General features: G+C 42.1%; 2 protein-coding genes across 8 annotated transcripts in view; one reads left to right on the top strand and one right to left on the bottom strand.

Moving 5' to 3' along the window:
* Positions 1-22,247, top strand: part of LOC142749968 (cytosolic purine 5'-nucleotidase-like) — a 63,090-nt gene extending 40,843 nt beyond the window's left edge. For all 7 annotated transcript variants that reach the window (XM_075858611.1, XM_075858615.1, XM_075858614.1 and 4 more), the window contains 13 exons: positions 295-352; positions 867-960; positions 1,738-1,791; positions 2,430-2,513; positions 2,594-2,635; positions 8,150-8,257; positions 9,614-9,680; positions 9,757-9,927; positions 10,219-10,270; positions 11,207-11,267; positions 12,631-12,807; positions 13,497-13,592; positions 15,648-22,247. In XM_075858611.1, the coding sequence (XP_075714726.1) occupies positions 295-352; positions 867-960; positions 1,738-1,791; positions 2,430-2,513; positions 2,594-2,635; positions 8,150-8,257; positions 9,614-9,680; positions 9,757-9,927; positions 10,219-10,270; positions 11,207-11,267; positions 12,631-12,807; positions 13,497-13,592; positions 15,648-15,758 (1,175 nt within the window). In that variant the 3' untranslated portion in view covers positions 15,759-22,247. The remainder of the gene's footprint in view (positions 1-294; positions 353-866; positions 961-1,737; positions 1,792-2,429; positions 2,514-2,593; positions 2,636-8,149; positions 8,258-9,613; positions 9,681-9,756; positions 9,928-10,218; positions 10,271-11,206; positions 11,268-12,630; positions 12,808-13,496; positions 13,593-15,647) is intronic.
* The window catches only part of CKAP2L (cytoskeleton associated protein 2 like), a 25,211-nt gene continuing 22,293 nt past the window's right edge, over positions 19,887-22,804 (bottom strand). Inside the window, exon 9 of the mRNA XM_075858608.1 lies at positions 19,887-20,846. Within this exon, the coding sequence (XP_075714723.1) occupies positions 20,579-20,846 (268 nt within the window). The 3' untranslated portion in view covers positions 19,887-20,578. The remainder of the gene's footprint in view (positions 20,847-22,804) is intronic.

Here is a 22,804-nt window from a genome sequence, read left to right as displayed (position 1 = left end):
TCTTCGGCATGTAGGGCATGCTGTCGAATCTCCAAACCTGCGCTGATTTTTTTTTCAGCAGCATTGAATGAAGATTTGTAAATTTTTCCTTCCCTTTTCCCTTCCCTTGGTTGAACTTGATGGACATGTGTCTTTTTTCAGCCGTACTAACTATGTAACTATGTAACTATGTAACTATGTAACTATGTAACTATGTAAAATACTACTTCTAGTATCAACTAATACAACTACTACTGCTAGAAAATGCCTGCTACTAGACAGAGCAAGCATGATCTATCCTGCTTCTTTCCACAGACACCTACCTATATGCCTGTCTGGTGGATTTTTTCACTGACTGCCCTCGATATGTTAAGTAAGTATAATATATTTCAGACTATACAATGAGGCTCATTGACCTCAGATACATCTATCCCTCCAACATAACTGAAATCTTAGAAAACCAGAAACTTTAGCAAGAAAGGAGATCTGGTCATCTATTGGATATAATGCCTAATTCATACTAGGGGGGGGGTTCATTTATTTTGTTAAAAAAAAGGGTAAAGGTGCAGGATCATATATACTTCCATAGGATTCAAGTGTAAAGCTTCGATTAATTCATTTTTTCCTGAACATAAAGATCAATGGATGACAGAGTGGGGCAAAGAATAAGTTCACTGCCCTAGCCCTATAATCAAATACCCACGCCAAGAAAGAGTGGCTTGTTGTAGTCCCCCCATTGACTCCAGCACATAGGGCACATGCCTCGCCAGCACCACCAGCTACACCCCTGAGTGTAAAGTGTCCATTGAAAACAGGGGCAGCCCATTTAGTGTACAGTTAATATATGTTATAAAATGTCAGTGACTCTATATCTGAATTCCTTCTAGCTATGACGTCGGATATCGCCACGGCAATCTGTTTATGTCGTACAAAAGTATGTTTCAAGACGTGAGAGACGCAATGGACTACGTGCATGAATTGGTGAGATCATGGAAGGGGTGTGGAGGTCATGGCATATTATCTCATTGACATGACTGTCAGCAGAAACCCAATACGGATTAGATAAGAGCTTGCACTACTCAACGCCTTTCTGTACACTGGTGGAATATTCAATGGGTCAAGTCCCTGACCGGGCCTCACGTAGTATTGGAGTCATCAGATCTTCACTATGTGTAATCTGAAGACGTCAGCAGAAATCCCACAGACAAAAAACAAGCTCCACTCATATTTATTATTCAGAAAAAAACTCAGGTTATCATAAACTGTTCTCAATTATCGTTCTTTGTTATCCTTTACCACCTTGGTGGAAGGCCTGGGTCTATGCCAGGACCATTTCTGTACCCATAGTTGTATTTGGCAGTATGGCACATGAACTGGAACATAATATTGGCCAGCACTGATTTTCTCATCTACTTATATTTCTCCATGGCTCTGATGTAGTGAAATGTAATACGTCATCACTAGAGGTCTACTATCCTTATACAGCCACATACAGCCCGCTGTATATGGTTTGGATGCCCTAGCGAGGCTAGTATAGAGAGTAGGGGTCAACGTATCTGGGGCTGGAGGAACAACCACAGAAAGGGAATATTACAGACAGTATGACCAACTCTTAACAAAAAAGTAGGCACACTTACTTTGGACTGTATTTACATGTATTGTTATTATTACCGTTATTTCTACTTTTTTATGTCCATTTTTAGGAGATAATGACTAATGTCTCATTCACAAAAAATTCTCCATTGAAAATTTCCATAGGGTGTTCTGAAGGAGAAGACTCTGAAAGATCTCAATAAATATGTTATCAAAGACGTAAGTTCTTTCTATTAACTTAACTCAATATACAGTGCACCTCCAGGTTGGAGATACGTAGCTCATAAATAATGGGACAAATTACAAACGGCCATAAAAAGATCACAGGCTATATGGCATAAAATGTATAAGCTTAAACATGAATTTTGCTGGAACTATTTCGGCTTTGAAGTTGTCTCGATAAATTACTGGAATTTTCCTGGATTATCACTTGCTATTGTTTGCTACTGGGACTTAACAGAGTTTGTGCACTGAGGGGGACCACCTGTTGAATATCCACACTTGAGTGTCTGAGGAGCTGGTCTTATGTAACTTTTTTCAGCTACTAAAGTTATAGGTTTCTATCCAGTGATCAGCTCTAGATTGTGGGGGAACTCAGCAGCAAGTGCACGATTCGCCTACAGCACCACCACAGGGGAAATTAGGCATTACATGCTTCCTATTGAAATTAATAGTCTGTCAGTGAAATGCATGGACATTTTTGGTCCTCCAGAGTGGGAGACAATCTTTGAAGCGCTAACTGATAGATGAGGGTCCTGAATGGAAGAATTTTATTAACTCATTATTCCCTAACAGGGTATTTAAAAATAATACTACTGTTTCTTTCATCATGTAATTGCAATGAATGATTTTTCCAGGAGAGAATCCCTTTGCTACTGAATCATTTACGGGAGGTGGGAAAGGTTTTTCTAGCCACAAACAGTGATTACAAATACACCGATGTGAGTATATTCAACCCTCTAAGCACCAGTCACTGCTCTGTATTCTGCACAGTGCCTCACATTCTGTCTCTTACCTCCAGGCCATCATGTCCTACTTGTTTGATGATGGAAGTGAAGATAAGGTGGGTTTGTTAATGTTCTCAAACCCAACTCGTGATATATAATGAACAGATCATAGATAGTAGATTGTGGATAGATGCCATGGTTAATGACTGACCACTGAGAGGTCATTATATAAGCATACAGGATATTCCCTATGAAGATCTCCAATAATCATGCTGAAATTAGCCAGATTGGTTAATTGTTATCTAATATTAACCTTTAAAGTGTAGCTAAACATTTGACAAACTTCTGACATGTCATAGTGACATGTCAGAAGTTTGGATTGGTGGGGGTCCGAGCACTGAGACCTCCACCAATCGCTAGAACGAAGCAGCTGAAGTGCGCTTACACGAGCCGAAAAATCGCACCAAATTGTGGTGCAGTTCTTTAGCTGGAATGTCAGCTGGGGAAAACTGCACAGAAAAAAAAAATTATACTTACTGTGGCAACGCGTCCCTCCGACGTCCTGACTTTCTGCAGCCCTGTGATCACGTTTCATCCCATGCCTGTGATTGGCTACAGTGGTCACATGGGATGAAACCTCATCCGAGGAGGCTGGCCTGGATGAAGAAACTCAGAATTCTGGGTAAGTATAAGATTTATTTTTTTTCATCTGGGTCGCGTTTTTTGTCGTGGAATCACTGCTTTTCCGTTGCAAAAAACACAACATCTGCTATTTGTTGCGGGTTGTACTTCCCCATTGAATTCAATGGGTAAAACACGCAACAAAAATCAGCGATTATGCAAATACAATTGATATGCCACAGACTAAAAAAACGCACAGCAGGTCAATTTCTGAGCATTTTTTCCGCTAATCATTTACGCAGCCTGTGGATGAGATTTTGTATAAATCTCATCCACTTTGATGCTACTGTATTATGCTGCGGACTTTCCGCAACGAAATCCGTTGCGGAAAATCTGCAGTATTTACACTATGTCTGAACTTACCCTAAGATAGACCTAACAGTAATCATCAACAAATCAACCATAAATTTTACTTGCTTTATCTTTATCACTAAACCAATCAGTTCAAACCAATGGAACAAGTTAAAATGAGTGTAGAACTTATTCTAGTGTATAATCAATTATCAGGCAGGAAAGTACCTGTGCCGCTATACACATGATGGATATTTGCAACACTGGGAACAATCATTCTCATTCTTGCAGATAACTTTGCAATGTATGCCCCTTTAAGGCTATGTTAACACGCAAAACGAAAAACGGCTGTAAAAGACGGAGCTGTTTTCAAGGGAAAACTGACTCTGATTGTCAGCCATATTTTAAGCATCAAACGTTTTTTTGTGGTCGGTTTTGGAGCTGTTTATCTATTGACACAATGAAAAACGGCTCAAAAAACATCTCAAGAAGTGACATGCACTTCTTTTTACGGGGATTTTTATTTATGTGCCGTTTTTTCAAATGGACGCATAAGAAAAAGCCCCCCGTCAGAACGAAATGACGTTTTACCCATTGAAATCAATGGGCAGATGTTTGAAGGAGTTCAGCTCCCATTTTTTCAGCCATTTACGCCCTGAAAAACGGCTGAAAATAAGCCGTGTGAACATACCCTTACCCTGGTCTGATCAGCGCCAAATCACTAAGTTCACTGCCAGAGTTAGCTACCTAAGGGCTCATACACTACAGCTCCGTACAACCTACACTATGGCGCCCATAGACTTTTATGAGGCCCTACTGTACGTTCTTATGCCTTTCATACAGAGGTGTTTTTTTTTACATGGAATCCGACAAAAAACAAGTCAAATCCTCTTTTACAGAAGTATTGCTTGTAGTGGAGAATAACTCTGTACGAAGCATCATATGCCATGTGCATGAGGTTGCCTCACGCCAATAAAATGTGCCCATCTCATCTTAGATAAAGCCTAAGCTACATCATATCGAGATGACTAGAGAAGACCAATTTAGATCTCGAATAAAGCAGAGTTGAGCCATCAATGGCGTCCTAAAACAAAACAACAGGTGAAAGTATTTGGGACACATGGTTATTTTTAGAAGCCCCCCCGGGTTATATTATCACTTCAGGGGAGGGCTGGAAATTCCCCCATAACCCTAAGCTTTCCCTAGAAATGCTTTACTGGGGCCGATGATAGCACTGGACTTTGTTGTCATACAAAGTGGGAGAAAACTGGGGTATTTGAAGCTTCAGGGTATGTGCACACACAAAATAAAAAACGTCTCAAAATACAGAGCTGTTTTCAAGGGAAAACAGCTCCTGATTGTCAGAAGTTTTTTAATCAAAGTTCAATGGGAACAGAATGCCGTTTTTCCCATTGAAATCAATGGGCAAATGTTTGTAGGCCTTCTGCTTCCGATTTTTCAGCCGTTTTTCGCAATGTTTACGGCCCGAGAAACGGCTGAAAACACTCCGTGTGAACATCCCCTAAAAGGTATTCATCTGACCAAACTTTCCCCAGATACTGAATGGCATTTAAATCTGTCTTCTTGAGCAGAGTTAGGGTATGTGCACACACACTAATTACGTCCGTAATTTACGGACGTATTTCGGCCGCAAGTACCGGACCGAACATAGTGCAGGGAGCCGGGCTCCTAGCATCATAGTTATATACGATGCTAGGAGTCCCTGCCTCGCTGCAGGACAACTGTCCTGTACTGTAATCATGTTTTCAGTACGGGACAGTAGTTCCACGGAGAGGCAGGGACTCCTAGCATCGTACATATGTATGATGCTAGGAGCCCGGCTCCCTGCACTGAGTTCGGTCCGGGACTTGCGGCCGAAATACGTCCGTCAATTACGGACGTAATTAGTGTGTGTGCACATACCCTTACAGTCCATTCATGTCTACCTGCCATCAGGGTTTGTGGAAAGTTGAATTGGATGTAAGTGCTGCCATAAGTAGTTGTCACCGTTGGAAATCCACATAACTTAGAAATGGTTGAATATTATAAGAGAAGTATCAGTATTGAGTAGAATGAGCTCACCCTAAATCCCGGTGGTCTGTTATCCCTGACTTTATAATGATTTAATCGCCTGTGCTGGGACATTGGGGACTTGGGTTACATCCAGATTGGGCCGCTGGGCCGAACTCCTTGTTATTAGATTAACAAAGGCAGGCATCTACTATTATGTGATCTATGATGAAACGTGTGCGATGAAGCAGCAGCTGCGGGGGTTACACTGATGCCCTCACAATCCCATGTAATGCCACAACAATTACTATAATGTTTGTATTAGGATTCCTATTCTTATTGAATCGTTTTCTGAAGGTCACATCCACTAAGGTTACAGGTAATTGATTTGATGTCGAACCCTATAAATATGGCAGCAATTCTATCTTAGACAATGCCAGAACGTTTTGGATGACTTGTGTTTTAGGTCACTTGTTTTGTTAATAGAAAAACACCAGCTGCTGTAGGTATCTGAAACAGGTCCATTCCCATATTATCCCGAGTGACTCCGCATCCGTAGTTTACAACTAGAATGGCTGACGTCAAAAGCACGAGGTAAAGAATGTCCAGAAAAAAAAGGAACTAGGCCACTGCCATTCAGAGATCTATAAGAGCTGGGTGTCAAACACTGTTCAAGCTGTGACCAAGCTTTACTGGAGACCATGTCTATTCACTCTCAAGACACTTGGGTAAAGTTAATGTGGCAGTATGTGACAGCACAGCATGATCTCGCGAGATCACGCTGTGTTGCGAGTACTGCTAAAAATGAATGGAGAGACGTGTATGACGCTGATTGGTCACTGATTGGTCAGCGTCATACACTTCTCTCTACAACGCCGAGTTGGTAAAAACTAAAAACACGCCCAGTTGTCTATTAAGAAACAAATTAGCATAAATCTAAAATTGCTCATAACTTGCTCAAAAATTATTGTTTTTCAAAATTTAAACCACTGTTGTTATCTACATTACAGCGCCGATCAGATTATGTAGGAGATAGGGCACTTATAATGTGGTGACAGTCTCTTTAAAGAGTAACCGTCATTTCAGAAATTTTTTGACGTCAGCAGTTTTGATCAGTGGGGGTCTGGGCCCTAAAACCCGCACCTATCACTGAAACAAATGGCTGCGATCGGCAATCCTAGTATGCCTGAAGATGGGCTCACATAGAAAGTTTATGAGCAGATTATTAGGCTATGGATGCGCTCATAGACTTTCTATGTGAATCCATCTTTAGACATACTAGCATTGCTGATCGCAGCCGAAGAGGCAAAGCGCATGGGTGAGCGCTTCTGCTCGTTCATTTCATCGATCCTCTGAAAAACGCAGCAATTCTGTCCACTTTCCGCAGCAGGAACTTACGTGCTGCGGTCCGAAATATACGTGCTGCAGGTCAATTTCCGGTAGGAATTTTTATGCAGCGCGTAGATGAAATTTGTTAAATCTTACCCACTTTGCTGCTATTGTATTCTGCATTTTTGCCGTCCGCAATTCCGGACGGATAAAATGCAGCAATTCCGCTATGTGTGGACAAGAACTTACAGCTCTAAGGCTGGATTCGCACACAGCATTTTGCAGTGTTTTTTAATGCGTTTTTTTTTAGTGCAGCCAGATGCTACATTAAAGTCTGTAATAAGATATGAAATGCAATACACACAACTGCATTTTGGTTTGTGGCATTTTTGACGCAATTTTGTGATCAGTGGCATGCTCTGGGTATGGTGTTTTTTCGGGCATTTTCTCATAGGTTCTCTATAGGATTTCAGAACGGCCAGGAAAAAAGCACGCACAAAATGGCACCCACTGAAACCTGCCACTAAAAAAAGCATATTACATTTTAATAACGCTGGCATTTTTAGAAGCAATTTTTAAAACATTTCATATTGCAAGAAAAATTCTGTGTGTGAAGGAGGCCTAACAAGGGTTGACAATCTGTTGTTCAGGGATCTGGAAAAGATAAGTGGCCTAGTTCTGTGGTAGATACCCATTCAGAATTAGGCCACGGTCAGAAGTTTTTTACATTTGTTTCTATACATTTTTAGGAAACTTAGTTCAGACGTTGCAGAAACTAACGGTGGAAATCAGGCTGCGGTGCAGAATTTTCCCTCCACAGCAGCACATTATGTTGCGGAGAAGCAGCGGAATTTCACTGCGGATTTCAGCCTTTGCAATGCAAAAACAGAAATCTGCGGCAAGTCCGCTGTGATATCTGCAACGTCTGAATTGCCTGTCAAATATGCAAATATTGGTGCAGATTCGTTGCGTAATTGCCCTGATTCAGTTGGAAGTGGGACCATCGTTTTTTAAGATTGTGTGGTTCGTGCCCCGGACGGCTACCCGAACCACCCATATGATAATCCGCCATTGAGCATAACTTATGTGTAGAGAAAACCCAATAATTATGGGGTTAGCAGGGCTTTATTTTGCTTTGATTGGAATGATTTTTTCCATTAAAAAAAAAGTAACATGTACAGTAACTGTCTGTAAAAACATAATGTTCCCAGTCTCGCTGTAACAGCTGCCCCCAGGCAGTCCATTAAAGTATTATACATTTATTTGCTGAAACCAGAATGCCCCTTTACCGTTTCTATTTCTCTGCTTTCTTCGGTTAGTATGACCCCAAGAAGAAAACATGGCGGTCTTTTTTTGATCTGATTGTTGTGGATACAAGGAAACCACTCTTCTTTGCAGAAGGAACTGTTCTTCGTCAAGTCAACACGGTACAAGCTCCATTTTTTATCCCTCTATAGTCACTTTCATACTGAGGATGGAGATGGGGGTGGAAAAGGCACTAAACGCACGAACTGTGGCTCAGAAAATGTTTAACTGGTTCAATGCACAGAATCCATATCACAACTCCCTTCTTTCAAGTAACTGATATTTTATAGGTAATGATTGGAGCTGCATAAAGACCTGTAACATATAGCAATTTCAACTATGGATCTACAACAGCCCGATGGGGATGAGGGAAAGTGCGGAGACCAATGTTGGTCTACAACCTGGAGGCTTAGTTATTGGTCTCCGTTGCAGATCCAGCGGAGATTACCGGATAGCATGCTGCGCTATTGTTTCCGGTAAAACCACAGATACCCAGACAGAAAGCCGATGGAATCCATTAACGTCAATGGGTTGCGTCAACCACCAGTGGTGTCCGCGTTGCAACGGAACCTTTGAGCCCGCCATACCCTTGTTCTGCTCCTCTGACGAGCAGAACAATAGAATGACCTGAGGCAGATGTGAAAATAGCCTTAGGCCTCATGCACACGACCGTAGCCGTGTGCACGGCCGTGATTTTCGGGTCGGCCGGCTGCGGACTGTCAGCCGCGGGCCGCCCGCAAATCGCGGGACATGCACATGGCCGCCGTCATTGTTTACAATGAGCCCGGACCGCAGAAGATGTCCGTAATAGGACATGCCCGTTCTTTCTGCGGTGCGGGTTCCCGGGCCATGCACGGACCATAAAAACTACGGTCGTGTGCATGGCCCCATAGAAAAGAATGGGGCCGCAATTCTCCCGTGGATTTTCGGGGAAATTGCGGCCGCAAAAACACGTTCGTGTGCATGGGGCCTAAGGCCTCATGCACACGACTGTAGCCATGTGAACGGTCATGATTTTCGGGTCGGCCAGCCGCAGAGTGTCACCCGCGAGCCGCCCGCAAATCGCGGGCCGTGCACATGGCCGCGTCCATTATTTTCTATGAGCCTGGGCCATGCACGGACCGTGGAAACCACGGTCATGTGCATGGGCCCATAGAAATTAATGGGGCCGCAATTCTCCCGTAGATTTTCAGGGGAATTGCTGCCGCAAAAGCACGTTCGTGTGCATGGGGCCTTACTCAGCACAACACTATTTTGTTTTGAGATCTACTGTCCTCTTGTGGTCGTTTTGAAGAATTCCAGTTTTCTGAAAGACACATTTGGCTCTGCTAAACATGATGTTATGTCTGTGTGTGTAATATTAGTGTGCCCATATTATATACAGTTGTTTCCCAGTGTTTGATTGGCTGTAGAAATGGACTGGGGTATATTTTTTTCGTTAATGCCTAATTTGTGCCCTCCCGCTACTGTTATTTTAGGATAATGGCAACCTAAGAATTGGAACCTACACAGGACCCCACCAGCACTGCGCAGTGTACTCAGGAGGTAGGTGTACTGGTCACTGCTGGCATCATACGAATGGTTTTGTTCAGCCTGTGATTGGTGATGTTCTTCTTCTCAGGCTCTTCTGACATTGTATGTGACCTACTCGGGGTGAAAGGAAAAGACATCCTCTATGTGGGGGACCACATCTTTGGAGACATCTTGAAGTCTAAAAAAAGACAAGGATGGAGAACGTTTCTAGTGGTGCCTGAACTGGCCAAAGAGCTGAACATCTGGACTGAGAAGAGTGGTGAGTACCGGTCTATTGGACAATGTGGTTTGTATTTATGTAGTATAACGTAAAAGGGTTTTTATTATAGGGGATCCATCTAAGACCCCTTTATGAATGACCTATAACTTCTATGTGCGGAGAATAAATGATCAGTTTCTATCGGGGTCTTAAAAGCAGCCCCCCACCCCCTGCAATCACTAGTTGTACACTGGGGGACCTGCTCACATCAAAGAGGTTGCCTTGATTTTCCACGATTCTGACAATATATTTAGAAATACAAACATTTTATAACATCATGTTGTTTTTCAGAGCTTTTCAATGAATTGAAAAATCTGGACATCTTTCTTGGTCAGCTGCACGAGTAAGTTTACGAAAGGTGTTTCTTCATCTATTGAATATGTAAGGGTATGTTCACACGGCCTATTTACGGACGTAAATCGGGCGTTTTTGCCCCGAATTACGCCCGAAAATAGCGCCTCAATAGCGCTGACAAACATCTGCCCATTGAAAGCAATGGGCAGACGTTTGTCTGTTCACACGAGGCGTATATTTACGCGCCGCTGTCAAATGACGGCGCGTAAATAGACGCCCGCGTAGAAGAAGTGACCTGTCACTTCTTTGGCCGTAATTGGAGCCGCTATTCATTGACTCCAATGAATAGCAGCGCTAATTACGGCCGTAATGGACGCGGCGTTCAAGCGCCTGCACATGCCGGTACGGCTGAAATTACGGGGATGTTTTCAGGCTGAAACATCCCCGTAATTTCAGCCGTTACGGACCCCCGCCGTGTGAACATACCCTAATAGTGACATCTGCTCATTACACTATATAAACATGTACGCCTTCAATCAGTGCTGCCGCAAGAGCACATGACAACACTGATTGGTGGAGCTACTGACGGGGCTACCACACAATCCTGCAGGAGTGTGCCGCATCCTTGAATTCTGGATCAGGTTGATCTCATTTTGTGGAGTCACATGGTGTATTATTCTCGGCCAGTCAGCAGCTTTGAAAAGGGTCATGTGATGCAGTTTGTGACTGGTTTCTGAGGAGTCATGTGTACGTCACATGACCCTATTCAGAGCTGCTGACTGGCTGAGATGAAATATGCTTTCTTTTCAGTTGTTCAGTGGATCTATTCCACTCACTAGTATATACACATTTTATAAAGCTGACTCCATTTGACCCACAAACTTACATGCGTTTAACGGTTATCATTTTTTCATCATCTCTCTACTAATAAACCTGTATTCTATAATAAAGTCTAATTAACCATGTGTAATTCTGTTTCCTGCAGGCAGTTTGACAGCGGCAGCAGTGAGCAACCAAATATCAGCTCCATTCAGAATCAGATTCAGGTACTGTGTTCCCTCTTCTGCCTGCAACTCAATTACCTGCATTCTATCTATCTATCTATCTATCTATCTATCTATCTATCTATCTATCTATCTATTCGTCCAATAAGAGACAGCACTCCAAATAGTGGTGAAAAAACGGCTTTTTATTAGCCCTTGTGCGACGTTTTGGCTCTTTACATGGAGCCTTTCTCAAGCATGCTTGAGAAAGGCTCCATGTAAAGAGCCAAAACGTCGCACAGGGGCTAATAAAAAGCCGTTTTTTCCACCACTATTTGGAGTGCTGTCTCTTATTGGACGAATATTGAGGAATTGGGAGCTGTGATCGGCAGTAGTAATGAAGTTTAAAAAAAGCCTACACAGAAAAAATATTTGATTGAAATAAAGGCCCCCCACACAACCTTCGTTAACCAATTTACTGAAAATAAAAATGCCGCCATCAAAGTAGTCCTCGAATCCTACGTATTCCAACAACCAAACCTGTAAAAAAAAAAAACACACAAAAAAAGCAAACCGATTATTATACTTACCTTCCTGGGTCTGTGACCGTAAACTAAGCAGTGACAGCTCTAAGCTGTCATTGATTAATTGACATCACATAGTCCCAGGTTACCTCAGTTCATTAGCCTACTTTTGAAAGTAGGAAGATGTACTGAGGTAACCGTCAGGGCGTTTTTTGCTCCAGTCGGGAATGGGGGCCGCTGCAGGAGTGTTTGTTTTTTCTAAAGAATAATAAACTGTGACCTGATCAATAATAGGGGAAATGGGCCCCAGTGTTCATGTGGGGGGCAGGGGAGGGAATGTTAATGGGGTAGCACTGAGCATTTCTTTTAGGGTATGTCCACACATAGCATAAACACTGCGGATTATACGTAACTAATTTCATTGCGAAAAATCTGCAGCATAACACAGTAGTAGCAGAGTGGATGATATTGGAACAAATCTCATCCACACGCTGCATAAAAAACCCACCGAAAAACCGTTCATAAATTGACCTGCTGCGGGATTGCTGGTTTTCTGTTACATGTTTTCCCTCTTGAATTCATTGGGGAGGTAAAACCCACAACAATTAGCACATGTGATTTTTGCGGCGGAAAAGCTGCGTTATTGGGGGCGTCAGACCTAATAGTGCCTAGGGCAGCACAAACTCAAATATGGCCCTGCCTATCGCTAGCCCGGGCCTTCGACCATTACTTGCCATTTATAGCAGTGCTGTCCTCTCATTTAGTATGTAGTGTCTCAAAACAATTTCGATTAGATGAACCGATTTGACTATGGCCACCTGGAGTCCTAGCTCAACACTAATGAATGCATCTCTTGATGATGATGACGACATTCTTTTTTTTTTTTTGCCTTCCACACGCAGAAAATGACACAAGAGATGGACATGTGTTACGGGAAGATGGGCAGCCTGTTCCGCAGTGGATCCCGGCAGACGCTATTCTCAAGCCAGCTAATGCGTTATGCTGATCTGTATGCTGCCTCCTTCCTGAACCTCCTGTACTATCCCATCAGCTATGTGTTCCGAGCCCTACCTGTAATGGTATGTATCTGGACAAAGCCCTGACTATGTGCACCTAGGAGATCCCATACATATGTCACATAGTAATCACATACAATCAGGAAAATATTATGGGAGTTTTCAGTTGATCGTTTTTTGGCATATTCATCCCTTATGTATTATTGAAATGAAATTCTGGGAATATTTAAATTCAATTATAGGTTAGTGTTCCTGCCCGAGACAACCACCATTAACCCCTCAACCATATAATATAAACTTACATTCAAGTATTACTCAGTAAACCACCAAAGACCTGCAGGCATATTGGATATTAACCCCCAACCATCCCTAGATCAACATGGATAATGGATATCAATATTAATCTCTTCATCACCCGAGACCAACAGAAATACTATGTATTGAGCACTAAGCCACTATAATGGATAAGTGAGTGTAATAGCGGATGGAGAGGGAATATTGCTGTCTGTTGTGGGCATTAATGCACTTGGAAATCTCCCCCCCCCCCCCCCAAAATTTTTTTTTTGCTGGGCAACATATTTCAAGGCCAATTTCATCTTTGATATACACGGAGGCGGCAAAGTTTAATAAGGAAAAGTAAAAATAGGAAATGGAAGCTTCTAAATAAGTCTCAGCGTTAACACTGCTACTGATGGTTACTGGTACTCCAAGACTTCCCCATTGATCACCCCTCATTTGTTAACACTTTCCAGATGCCACATGAATCCACAGTGGACCACGTAAGTGTGGATGGAGCAGATGCCAGCAAGATTCTTGGGCAACATCTGAAATACATCAAAAGGGAAAATGTGAGTAACGATGTATGTAAAATAGTGGCATTACAGCAACTTTTGGGGCAATTTTGGAGGAACAGGAGCATTACAGTCCTTGTAGACTTGTTACTTTTGATTTAGTGGGACACGTTTACCATCAGTTCCTAAGATTGGCTGCACTTATTGTTGTCACTTATGCATAAATGGCCGCCACAACAAAACCAAAAAATGCTACATCTCTGTCGGCTATGGGCAACCTTTGCACTGAATATTTTTGTTTTTGTTTGCTTCCTAAATGTAAAATTAAGTAACTTTTTAAATAGTCTGCATTAAAAATGTCATACCATTTTGCTACTGTAGTTTGTGTAACTCTTGTACGTAGCTGGTTGTCCTGCTGCTTCTGAAATAGATTCGACAGCACTGCTCCTGGCTGGGTCATCTCTGTACATGACATGCTCCACTACTTTTTCCAGGATATTTGACAGAACGTGTGACGCCGGCTCCTTAATGGAGTGTCCAATGCAGATGTGAACACAGCCTAACATATGGTTGAGCCTGATACATAGAAAGAGCGTGTCGGCTGTATTCTACAGCCGACACTTTAGTTTAACAAGCAGGATTCCGCTAGTTTAACCTGTTAGATGCTATGTTCAATAGCGACTGCGGTATCTAAGCCATTTGAAACAGGAGGGCAACCCCTCTGATGTTCCATTGGCTCCCCCGCGATGCGATCGTGGGGTGCCGATGGTTGTCATGACAGCATGGGGCCCTCTAATAAAGGCCCCACATCTGCAATCTTTGTACTGGAGCCTGTCAGAATCACGATATACTGCAATACTTTAGTATTGGAGTATATTGTGCTAGCGATCCAACGGTGGATCCCTAGGGGACTGTTAAAATAAAGTAGAGCACAGTTAACCCATTCACGCTTCAGCCATTTTTCGGATTTTCACTTTAGTTTTTCCTCGCCACCTTCCAAAAGCCATAACTTTTTTATTTTTCTGTCGATATAGTTGTATGAGGGCTTGTTTTATTGCGGGACAAGTTGTAGATTTTCACACCATTGATAGTACCATATAATGTAGTGGGAAACGTAAAAAAAATGCTTTGTGGTGTGGAATAGGAAAAAAAAAACAGCAATTCAATCAATCTTTGGGGGGGGGGGGGGGGTTTGTTTTTATAGCGTTCACCGCGCGGTAAGAACAGCATGTCAACTTTATTCTGCGGGTCAATACAATTACGGTGATACCAAATTTATACAGTTTTTTTTGTTATGCTACTTTTGCGAGGAAAAAACTGATTGTTAGAATATTGCGCAAAACTTAAATTTAAATCCGTTTTTTCGTTGTAAAAGTAGAACAAAAAGTATATAAATTTGGTTTCGCCGTAATTGTATTGATCTGCAGAATAAAGTTAATATGCCATTTTTACCGCACGGTGAACCCCATAAAAAATTCAACCGCCAGAATTGCTGTTTCATGGTCACTTCATCTCCGTCATCTTCATTTTTTTCCGTTGATGGAGCGGTATGCGGGCTTATTTTTTGTTGGGCGAGCTGTAGTTTCTATTGGTACCATTGTCTCATGTACGTTAGGGTACATGAAACTTTTTATGGGAGATGAAGGGACCATAAAACAGCAATTCTGGCGGTTTCATTTTTATTGTAATAGTTTGGACTTTTTACAGCAAATATCAGGACTGGGGTAAAAAAAAGTTCCAAAAACCCCACTTTTCCTATTTCCGCCAAAAATGTAACATAACTGGTATCACCGCATCTGTAAAAGTCAAAATGTGAGTGCCGTAAAAAACCGCCAGTATCGCTGGTGTTTTGTCACCTCATCTCCCAAAAAAAAGTGCTAAAAAAAGTCCCGTGTACCCCAAAATGGTACCAATAGAGAAAAAAAATCTTGGACCAATTCAAATGTATTTTGTGGAAATGTCTACCAATGTTTGAATCCTTCTGCTATTGACCATCATTATAAAAAAATGGTATACTTTAATTGCTTTCATTTAGCGGGATAGATGGTGGTTTTGAACGCAGGTGTTGTATAGGTGAAAATAACCGGGCACTACTTTCTCTTCTGCTCACAGGTTCAAGACGATTGGCTGCAGCTGGTAAATACCGCCAGGCTAAGCCTTCAGGACTCGCCAGTATTAAGGCCTGAAACCGACAGAAATACCTCAAGTATCATGCTGTATTAAATACCTCAAGTATCACGCGGTATTAGTACTGAACAGCTAACACAGGGACGTGCACATAATGTAGGATTAGATCAGTGTAGATACTCCGTACTACACAACTGATGGCACAGAGGGGCAATACTTACATATCGGGGCCTTATTTATCAAAACTGCCAAACACAAAAATTGGCCTTGTTGCCCGTAGCAACCAATCTGGAGTTTTTATTTTTCCAGTTTATGAAAAAAAACCAACCCTGAGCCCTGATGGGTTGCTGTGGGTAACAAGGACAATGTTTCTATTAGTTTTGATAAATAAGGTCCAATATGTTTACAAAATGTTTGTAACAAAAAGTTGGAGTCGTAGTTGTTACAGGAAGGAAGCTCAGTTTACAGAACACGGGCAGATTTACTACGGTGTCTAGGTCTACAAAGTGTTGAGAAAATCACAACATTTTGTATGTTTGCACCTTACTAGACACCCTTTTGATGAGTTCTTTGAAAAGGGGTGTGGCTTATCAAGCATAGGCATAGCTTGGAAAGGGGGCGTGTCTTAAAACGTGCCAATGTGCACCAAAATACCGGCACATAAACCAAATCAAAGGTTTTATAAGGAAAATTGTCAACCAGGTCATGCAAGATGCGCCAATATGATCATGCACCACGGTGATAAATTTGGTGCATTTTGTGCGTGCCTGGTGTAAGTTCACACTATCTAACTATTAGACAGCACTTGTAAAATGTGTACCACTGTTTTAAACCGTATTATGCCAGGTCTACATGCACTCGGTATAAATGGGCATATTTGTTGCACTGAAATCATTGCCGATAATAGTCCCCAAAATAATAATTAACAAAATCAAATCGAAGTATAAATTCCTGAGTCGTCCTCTTCTGTCAAGTTGTTCTATTTATCCATTTCATAGATATATTTTTTTCCTATTGACACTTGGTTACCACCAATATGGCTGCCACAGAGCTGGTCACTCAGTCTTTCCATACTCCTGGACAGCAAATCTATCTGTAGTCTAACATCCCCATGGATTGCCATTCAGGGTATTCAGAACTGGGTCCCATCTTCCTTTACCTGGCCTGTGGACTAGAAGTCTTGGTAGAGTATATTATATACTAGAAGAATTTCTAGTCAATGAGAGAATGAAGGATCTACAAGATCACAGAGATCTGGGGTGGTCAGCTGTGCGCATGTCGCTAATAGGCCTGAAGACATTTGGCTGCCGACAGGGAGCCTAAAAGATTCACTAATGCCCAACTATAATGGGAAAATCCGTTTTTTACTGAACTTTCTGATAACCGAAGACGTCAAGTTAAATACTTGTTGGGTTTTCATCCCTTGATTCCAACGGGACTGAATTTTTTGAATGCTGCCCTCTAGTGTTCAATGAAAATAACTACTAACTAATAACAATAACTACTAATCGATTACATTTCAAGCTGTGAGATGAAGAACTATTGTAAAAAGTAGAATTCGAGTTTACATTGTTCATTTAAAGTATCTTATTTTAATATTGGGTGTTAGTTTTAAGTGCAGAATTTTTAGGAGGGTTAAAGTGATCCTATCACAGTCACAATGGAGACATAACGTCCATTTTCTAGGTACCAGAGATCTAGTCATGAGTACAGATGAGGAAACAGGTTGCCTGGTTGAGAATACTCTGCCAAAAACCGATGCGGCCGAGCCGCTGTGTGTACAGGCACCCTAACCCGTATATAACCTGTATATAGCCCGTATATAATCAGCAGGAGCGCTACATAAACGGAGTGGCCTCCAGCAAACATTGAACCATTACTTACAGTAGTTATGGGATATTACTTATATATCGTTCGTGTTTTTCCGTTTTATAAAATCAACAACGGCTTTTCTTAGATAAACGGATAATAGAATTTGATAAAAATTTTCCCATGAACAAAGATTTTAAAAAGCATGTATAACTTATTGTAGTATTGTCCGAAAATAAAAACATTCACAAAGCATCACATTTTAATTTTAATTTTTTTTTTATTTTCCTCCTACTTCAAATCAATGTTTTATGTCATTCTAATTATTTTTTGATATGACTTTTTTAGTAAAACTTTTCTTTAGTTCCGATACAGCTCCTATAACTCCTCTATACAGCGTTCACTATCAGACGAATCAGTCAGTGAAATGAACTGGCGGCTCGGCTGGGAGCGGGTCGTGTGTGTGTTTTACACACAGGATCACCATAATATTGATCACATCTAAGATGATGAACTTGGATGTGATCGATAGTATGGTGATCCTGTGTGTGTCCCGCTCTCAGCCAAGCCATCACATCACGGACAGACTCGGTTGATAGCGAATGATACAGCGTATATGTGTATAGAGGATACATAGTAGCTGTACCGGAAAAACAAAAAGAACTTTTAATAAAAGACAATTCAAAAAAATGTTTATAGACACATAAAACATTGATTTAATAAACAGAAAAAAAAAAAAGGTTTCCATAGCCTTTAAGGCCTCCTTCACACACTTTTTTTTTTTTCAGCGTTTAAAAACGCATGTAAAAATACTCCACGAGATTCAAGCTTTTTATGGAGCTTTTACATGCTGTTTTGGTGGCTTATTTTCTATTTGATATTTTGTACAGGCGGTTTTGCGACCCCAAAAATGCTATAAAAACACCAGAACGCTGAGTATACATGCTCTCTTTTACCTTACTGGAGATTTTAAAGTAAAATCTGGACACAGCGTTCTTGTCCCCCAAAAAAACGGGCAAAAAACAAAACTAAACCAGAAGACGCGTGCAAATTCAAAATTCAGGGTCCGGTCTGGTCTGTTTTGCTGCTTCAGCTACTTGTTAACAGTAAATGGTTAGTATCTAAAGGAGAAAATAGAGGGGCATCGGGCGCCACATCGTGCAGTAAATCCAACAGGTTTATACGTGAGCTTGTCAGGATTAGAAGCGCTCACCTTGTCTGGTTGTACATGCCAGGTACACTAGTGGGTGCGTTCGGACGGTAAGTTGTCCGCTGCGGTTATCCACAGTAAATGATTGTCTCTCCTTGGGACAGGTCCATCCTACATGGAGTAAACTTCCGCTGCTCTATTCCCTGTAGAGGTTCAGACATACCTGCACAGGACACGTATCAGACACATTATTGCCGTTGCGATGCTGGAAGCTGCAACACAGTACCATCCGAGACGTGTAGTTCTAGCCAAGTACAGCTTGGGAAAGGCTTTCTTGATTTCACAGGATCCGATCCCGTTCCTGGCACTAAATATACGACTACTGCACGGAGCTGAAATACGGCCGTGTACATTAGCCTTTAATTTGTATTTATTAGCAACATATTACAGTTCTATACATACAGGGAGTTCGGTCTAAAAAGCGGCGCACATCAGTGGCTTTGCCTATGGAACTTAGATCTCATTCTCATATCTTGCTTTGGCAATAATTGAAAGACTTAAATGCCTGCGATTGTGGGAGGATAAATTCCAGCCCTCCATCATATTACGCGGATTGTAACCGCTTGTTTGCACACCAGCCTTCCTACTTCCCAAAACCTCACTGTCTCCCCCTTGGACTGGCCTCTGTGCCCCAGAAGGCGAATCAGTCATTGTTGTTAGGGACCCTCCCTTGTAAAAGAAAGAACTGGACTCTGCCTCATCCATATTACTAGCCCTTGTCTTATTTGTGGCATTTTCTTGTGTGGCAGAAAAAGTGGCAAAACTTAAAGGAGTTATGTGGTGCCCAAAACCTACAGTATGTGAGTGTACTCGCTAATATACATTCCGGTCCCCCGTCGAGGTGATTCTGAGATTTTCATGAATTTTTATAGCGCAGCTGGGGAACCGGAAGTCTAGTTGCTCGGCCTTCTTTGATGACAATACGACTCATCAAGTGGCCGGCCCTGCTATGTCCCAAAAGAAAATATTCAGAGCAGTGTACATTTTATTTTTTTGGTACGTGTATGCGACTATTTGCCTATACAGCGGCCTATGTCCTAGCCTTCTGTTGGAAAATCCTCCCGACGTATACTTCAACGGATGGCAATAACCAAGTGTGAACAGAGCCCAACACCCTTTCTGCTTTTGCATTTTATACAGCTTGATTTTCAGAATGTATTTATTGCCTTAGTTTAGAACAGACAAATATTCACAGAAAAAAAAAATGTTCTTTAAAACTTTAATAAAAAAATAATTGCAATGAACCAATATGCAAGGTAAGTGGCAAAAAAATGGTATTTCATAACACTGGATTGTACACATTTACAATACGATCCTAGGATTGCATTCCACCTCCAATTATAGTAAAAACACAAGTGCAAAATAAGGCCCCGTGCACACAACCGTAGTTTTCATCCGTAATTACGGATCCGTAATTCAGTTATATTAGCCACAAACACCTCTCCATATATTAATGGATACGCTTCCGGCCCGTAGAAATGATCAGCAAAACATAGAACATGTCCTATTCTTGTCCGCAATTGCGGCACGGACTCGCCCATATTAGTCTATGGGCGCTTCCGCAATGGCGGACAGCTACGATATGTGTATCCGCAGCCATCGGATCAGTATTTGCGGGCAGTAAAAACCCTTCTGGTCGTGTGCATGAGACCTAAAGCAATATTTTACTTAAACAAAAAATAAAACGTTAACATGTCTCTCATGCAGATGGCTCTATGGCAATATCTGCTGCTATATTATATATTAGCGTGTTACGGACAGCGCGTTATTATAGAAGATAATGATCCTAATCACTATTTGTGCAAGTATCTGTTTAATGAAAGTGGCCAGAGATTTCAGTCCTGAGCAGACAGACCTCTACATACTGCTGGGTAGACATGATAAGTCGCGGCAATCTTCATACTGGTCTTTCATGTTGACCCTCTGTGGGGTCTTTCTTTATCAAGCTCATGACATTGTGGTCTGCCTCCTCCGGCAGTGCGTCATTCCTCATATACAAGTAGGCATCTGTATCAACCTGGTCTAGGAGCTCTTCCAAAGAGGACACCACCGTATCACGTTCCTGCACCATCTCTGGGTACTGTGAAGCCGAGTGATGGATCCGCACTGACCTCCTCACTGGAGTGAGACGCTTCCATTCCTGGCCACTTGCAGGAAACTTCTTGCTGTTTGGAAATATGCGAAAGTAAAAATCTGACATATATAAAATCTAGACAGAAGCTGGACATTCCAGATAACAAGCACATGCTTTATTTAGGGTGGCAAGTGCCTTATATGCAGTAAAGAGTAGGCAACAAGTAGTACAATTACCCCAGATACTACACATTATTCCAGCCTCCAGAGCCCGATACGAGAGACACCTCAGAATTGTTCTACTACTCTGGTTCGAAATTCGTCCTGAAAACTACAAGTCCCAGTGTTCGTGTATGTTCACACTGGGCGGACGCTGCATAAAAGTACCCAGTGTATCCGCCGCGGAGTCCACAGGGAGTTCCAGGCGAAACAGCGCACCAAATTGTGGTGCAGTTTATCGAGAACGCCCATTGCAGAAAACAGCAGGTAAAAAAATAAAAAGCCGTGGCCTCTGACGTCCTGCAGCCCGGCCTCCGGGGACGACGTTTCATGTTATGTAACCGCTGCAGCGATCACATGGAATCAGACGTCATCCCTGGAGGCCGGGCTGCACACAGAAGCATAGAAATCTGGGTATCATCTTTTTCTGATTTTCGAGGCAGAATCGCAGCTTTTCGAACGCAAAAATTGCAACGTTTGCTTTTTTTTTGCTGGTTTTACCTCCCCATTCAATTCAATAGGGAAAACCCGCAACAGAAAACCAGCGATTCCAAAACCTAAATTGACAAGCTGCGGATTAAAAAAACCACACTGCAGGTCTATTTAAGAAAGGTTTTTGGCAGATTTTTTATGAAGCGTGTGAATGAGAATTGTTCAAATCTCATCCACTTTGCCGCTTTTGAAATGCGCTGCACCAGGGCGTACGTGAAGTTGTCACACTGCCCAGAATCGGTTACTTTAGAAGCGGAAACATTTCTGCAGCTGTAATTGTATCTAGTTTATATTTGTTTTCAGAAGAAATTATTTTAATTCTGGTCATAGATAAATAGCACTCTCTCCAATGTCATGACATGAAGTTATTCATTTGTTCAAATAAAATAATTTATTAGAAATAAAATGTCTGCATTGCCTACGAGAGGGCGCCATGTCTGCTGCCAGTACTCCGGTCTCCAGATATCAGGCTGGGTAATGGCAGAGCAGGTGCCTAAAAGTTTCCTGGCAATGGAGCACGAGCACAAACAACTCCAAGGACTAGGAAAACATAATGTACACGACTCCTACACCCAACTCATATTTTACTATTCCTGCCAGTGAATTGATAGGAGCAGCTTTACAAAATCAGTGTTGCAGTAAGGCATTCTATAAGAGACTTATTCTGTACTGGCCGCTGCTGTGCTGTCCCCAATATTTATGGTGCTGAGCAGCCATGTGTGGGCTTCAGTGTATGTGACGGCTTTTTTTCTGAAACTACAGATCCTGTTGTACCCCAGTTATTTATTAAAGAGGACCGGTCACCTGCCCAAAAAACAGCAGTTGACATCTGTTAGATGGCAGGCGCCTCACAGATTCTGATGCTTTCATTTTTACTTCTAGCCCCCGCCGTACTCGAGATATCGGGGCCGTTAGTACTGGTGTCCGATACACAAATAAGGCCTTTGACTGGCAAGTGGGCGGTTACCAGGTGATACTGGCCCACCTGACAGTCAAAGGCCTTATTTGCATGTCGGGCACCAAAATGAACAGCACTGATATCTCAGCAATGGTGGGGGCTAGAAGAAAAAAAAAAATGTAAAAAAAGCGGCAGTATCTGTGAGGCGTCTGTAATCTAACTTCGATGCCAGCTGCAGCTTTTTGGGCAGGTGACGGGTTCTCTTTAAGAGATGACTGCACACAGCGATCAGCATTACAAAACATGGTCGTCACATATCTATGTGTATTTGGGTGATGGATGTTTGACAATGCAGGTCTATGCAGCGGACTTTTAGCCGGCTTTGATTGGCAATGTGAGTATCAAACACAGGAATATTTCCCCTATTTGGTTAAACACGGC

This window comes from Rhinoderma darwinii, chromosome 3 (genome assembly GCF_050947455.1).
Source record: "Rhinoderma darwinii isolate aRhiDar2 chromosome 3, aRhiDar2.hap1, whole genome shotgun sequence".
NCBI classification, from domain to species: Eukaryota; Metazoa; Chordata; class Amphibia; order Anura; family Rhinodermatidae; genus Rhinoderma; species Rhinoderma darwinii.
Note: the sequence above shows the minus strand (reverse complement) of the source record. Positions and strands in the feature narration are given on the sequence as shown.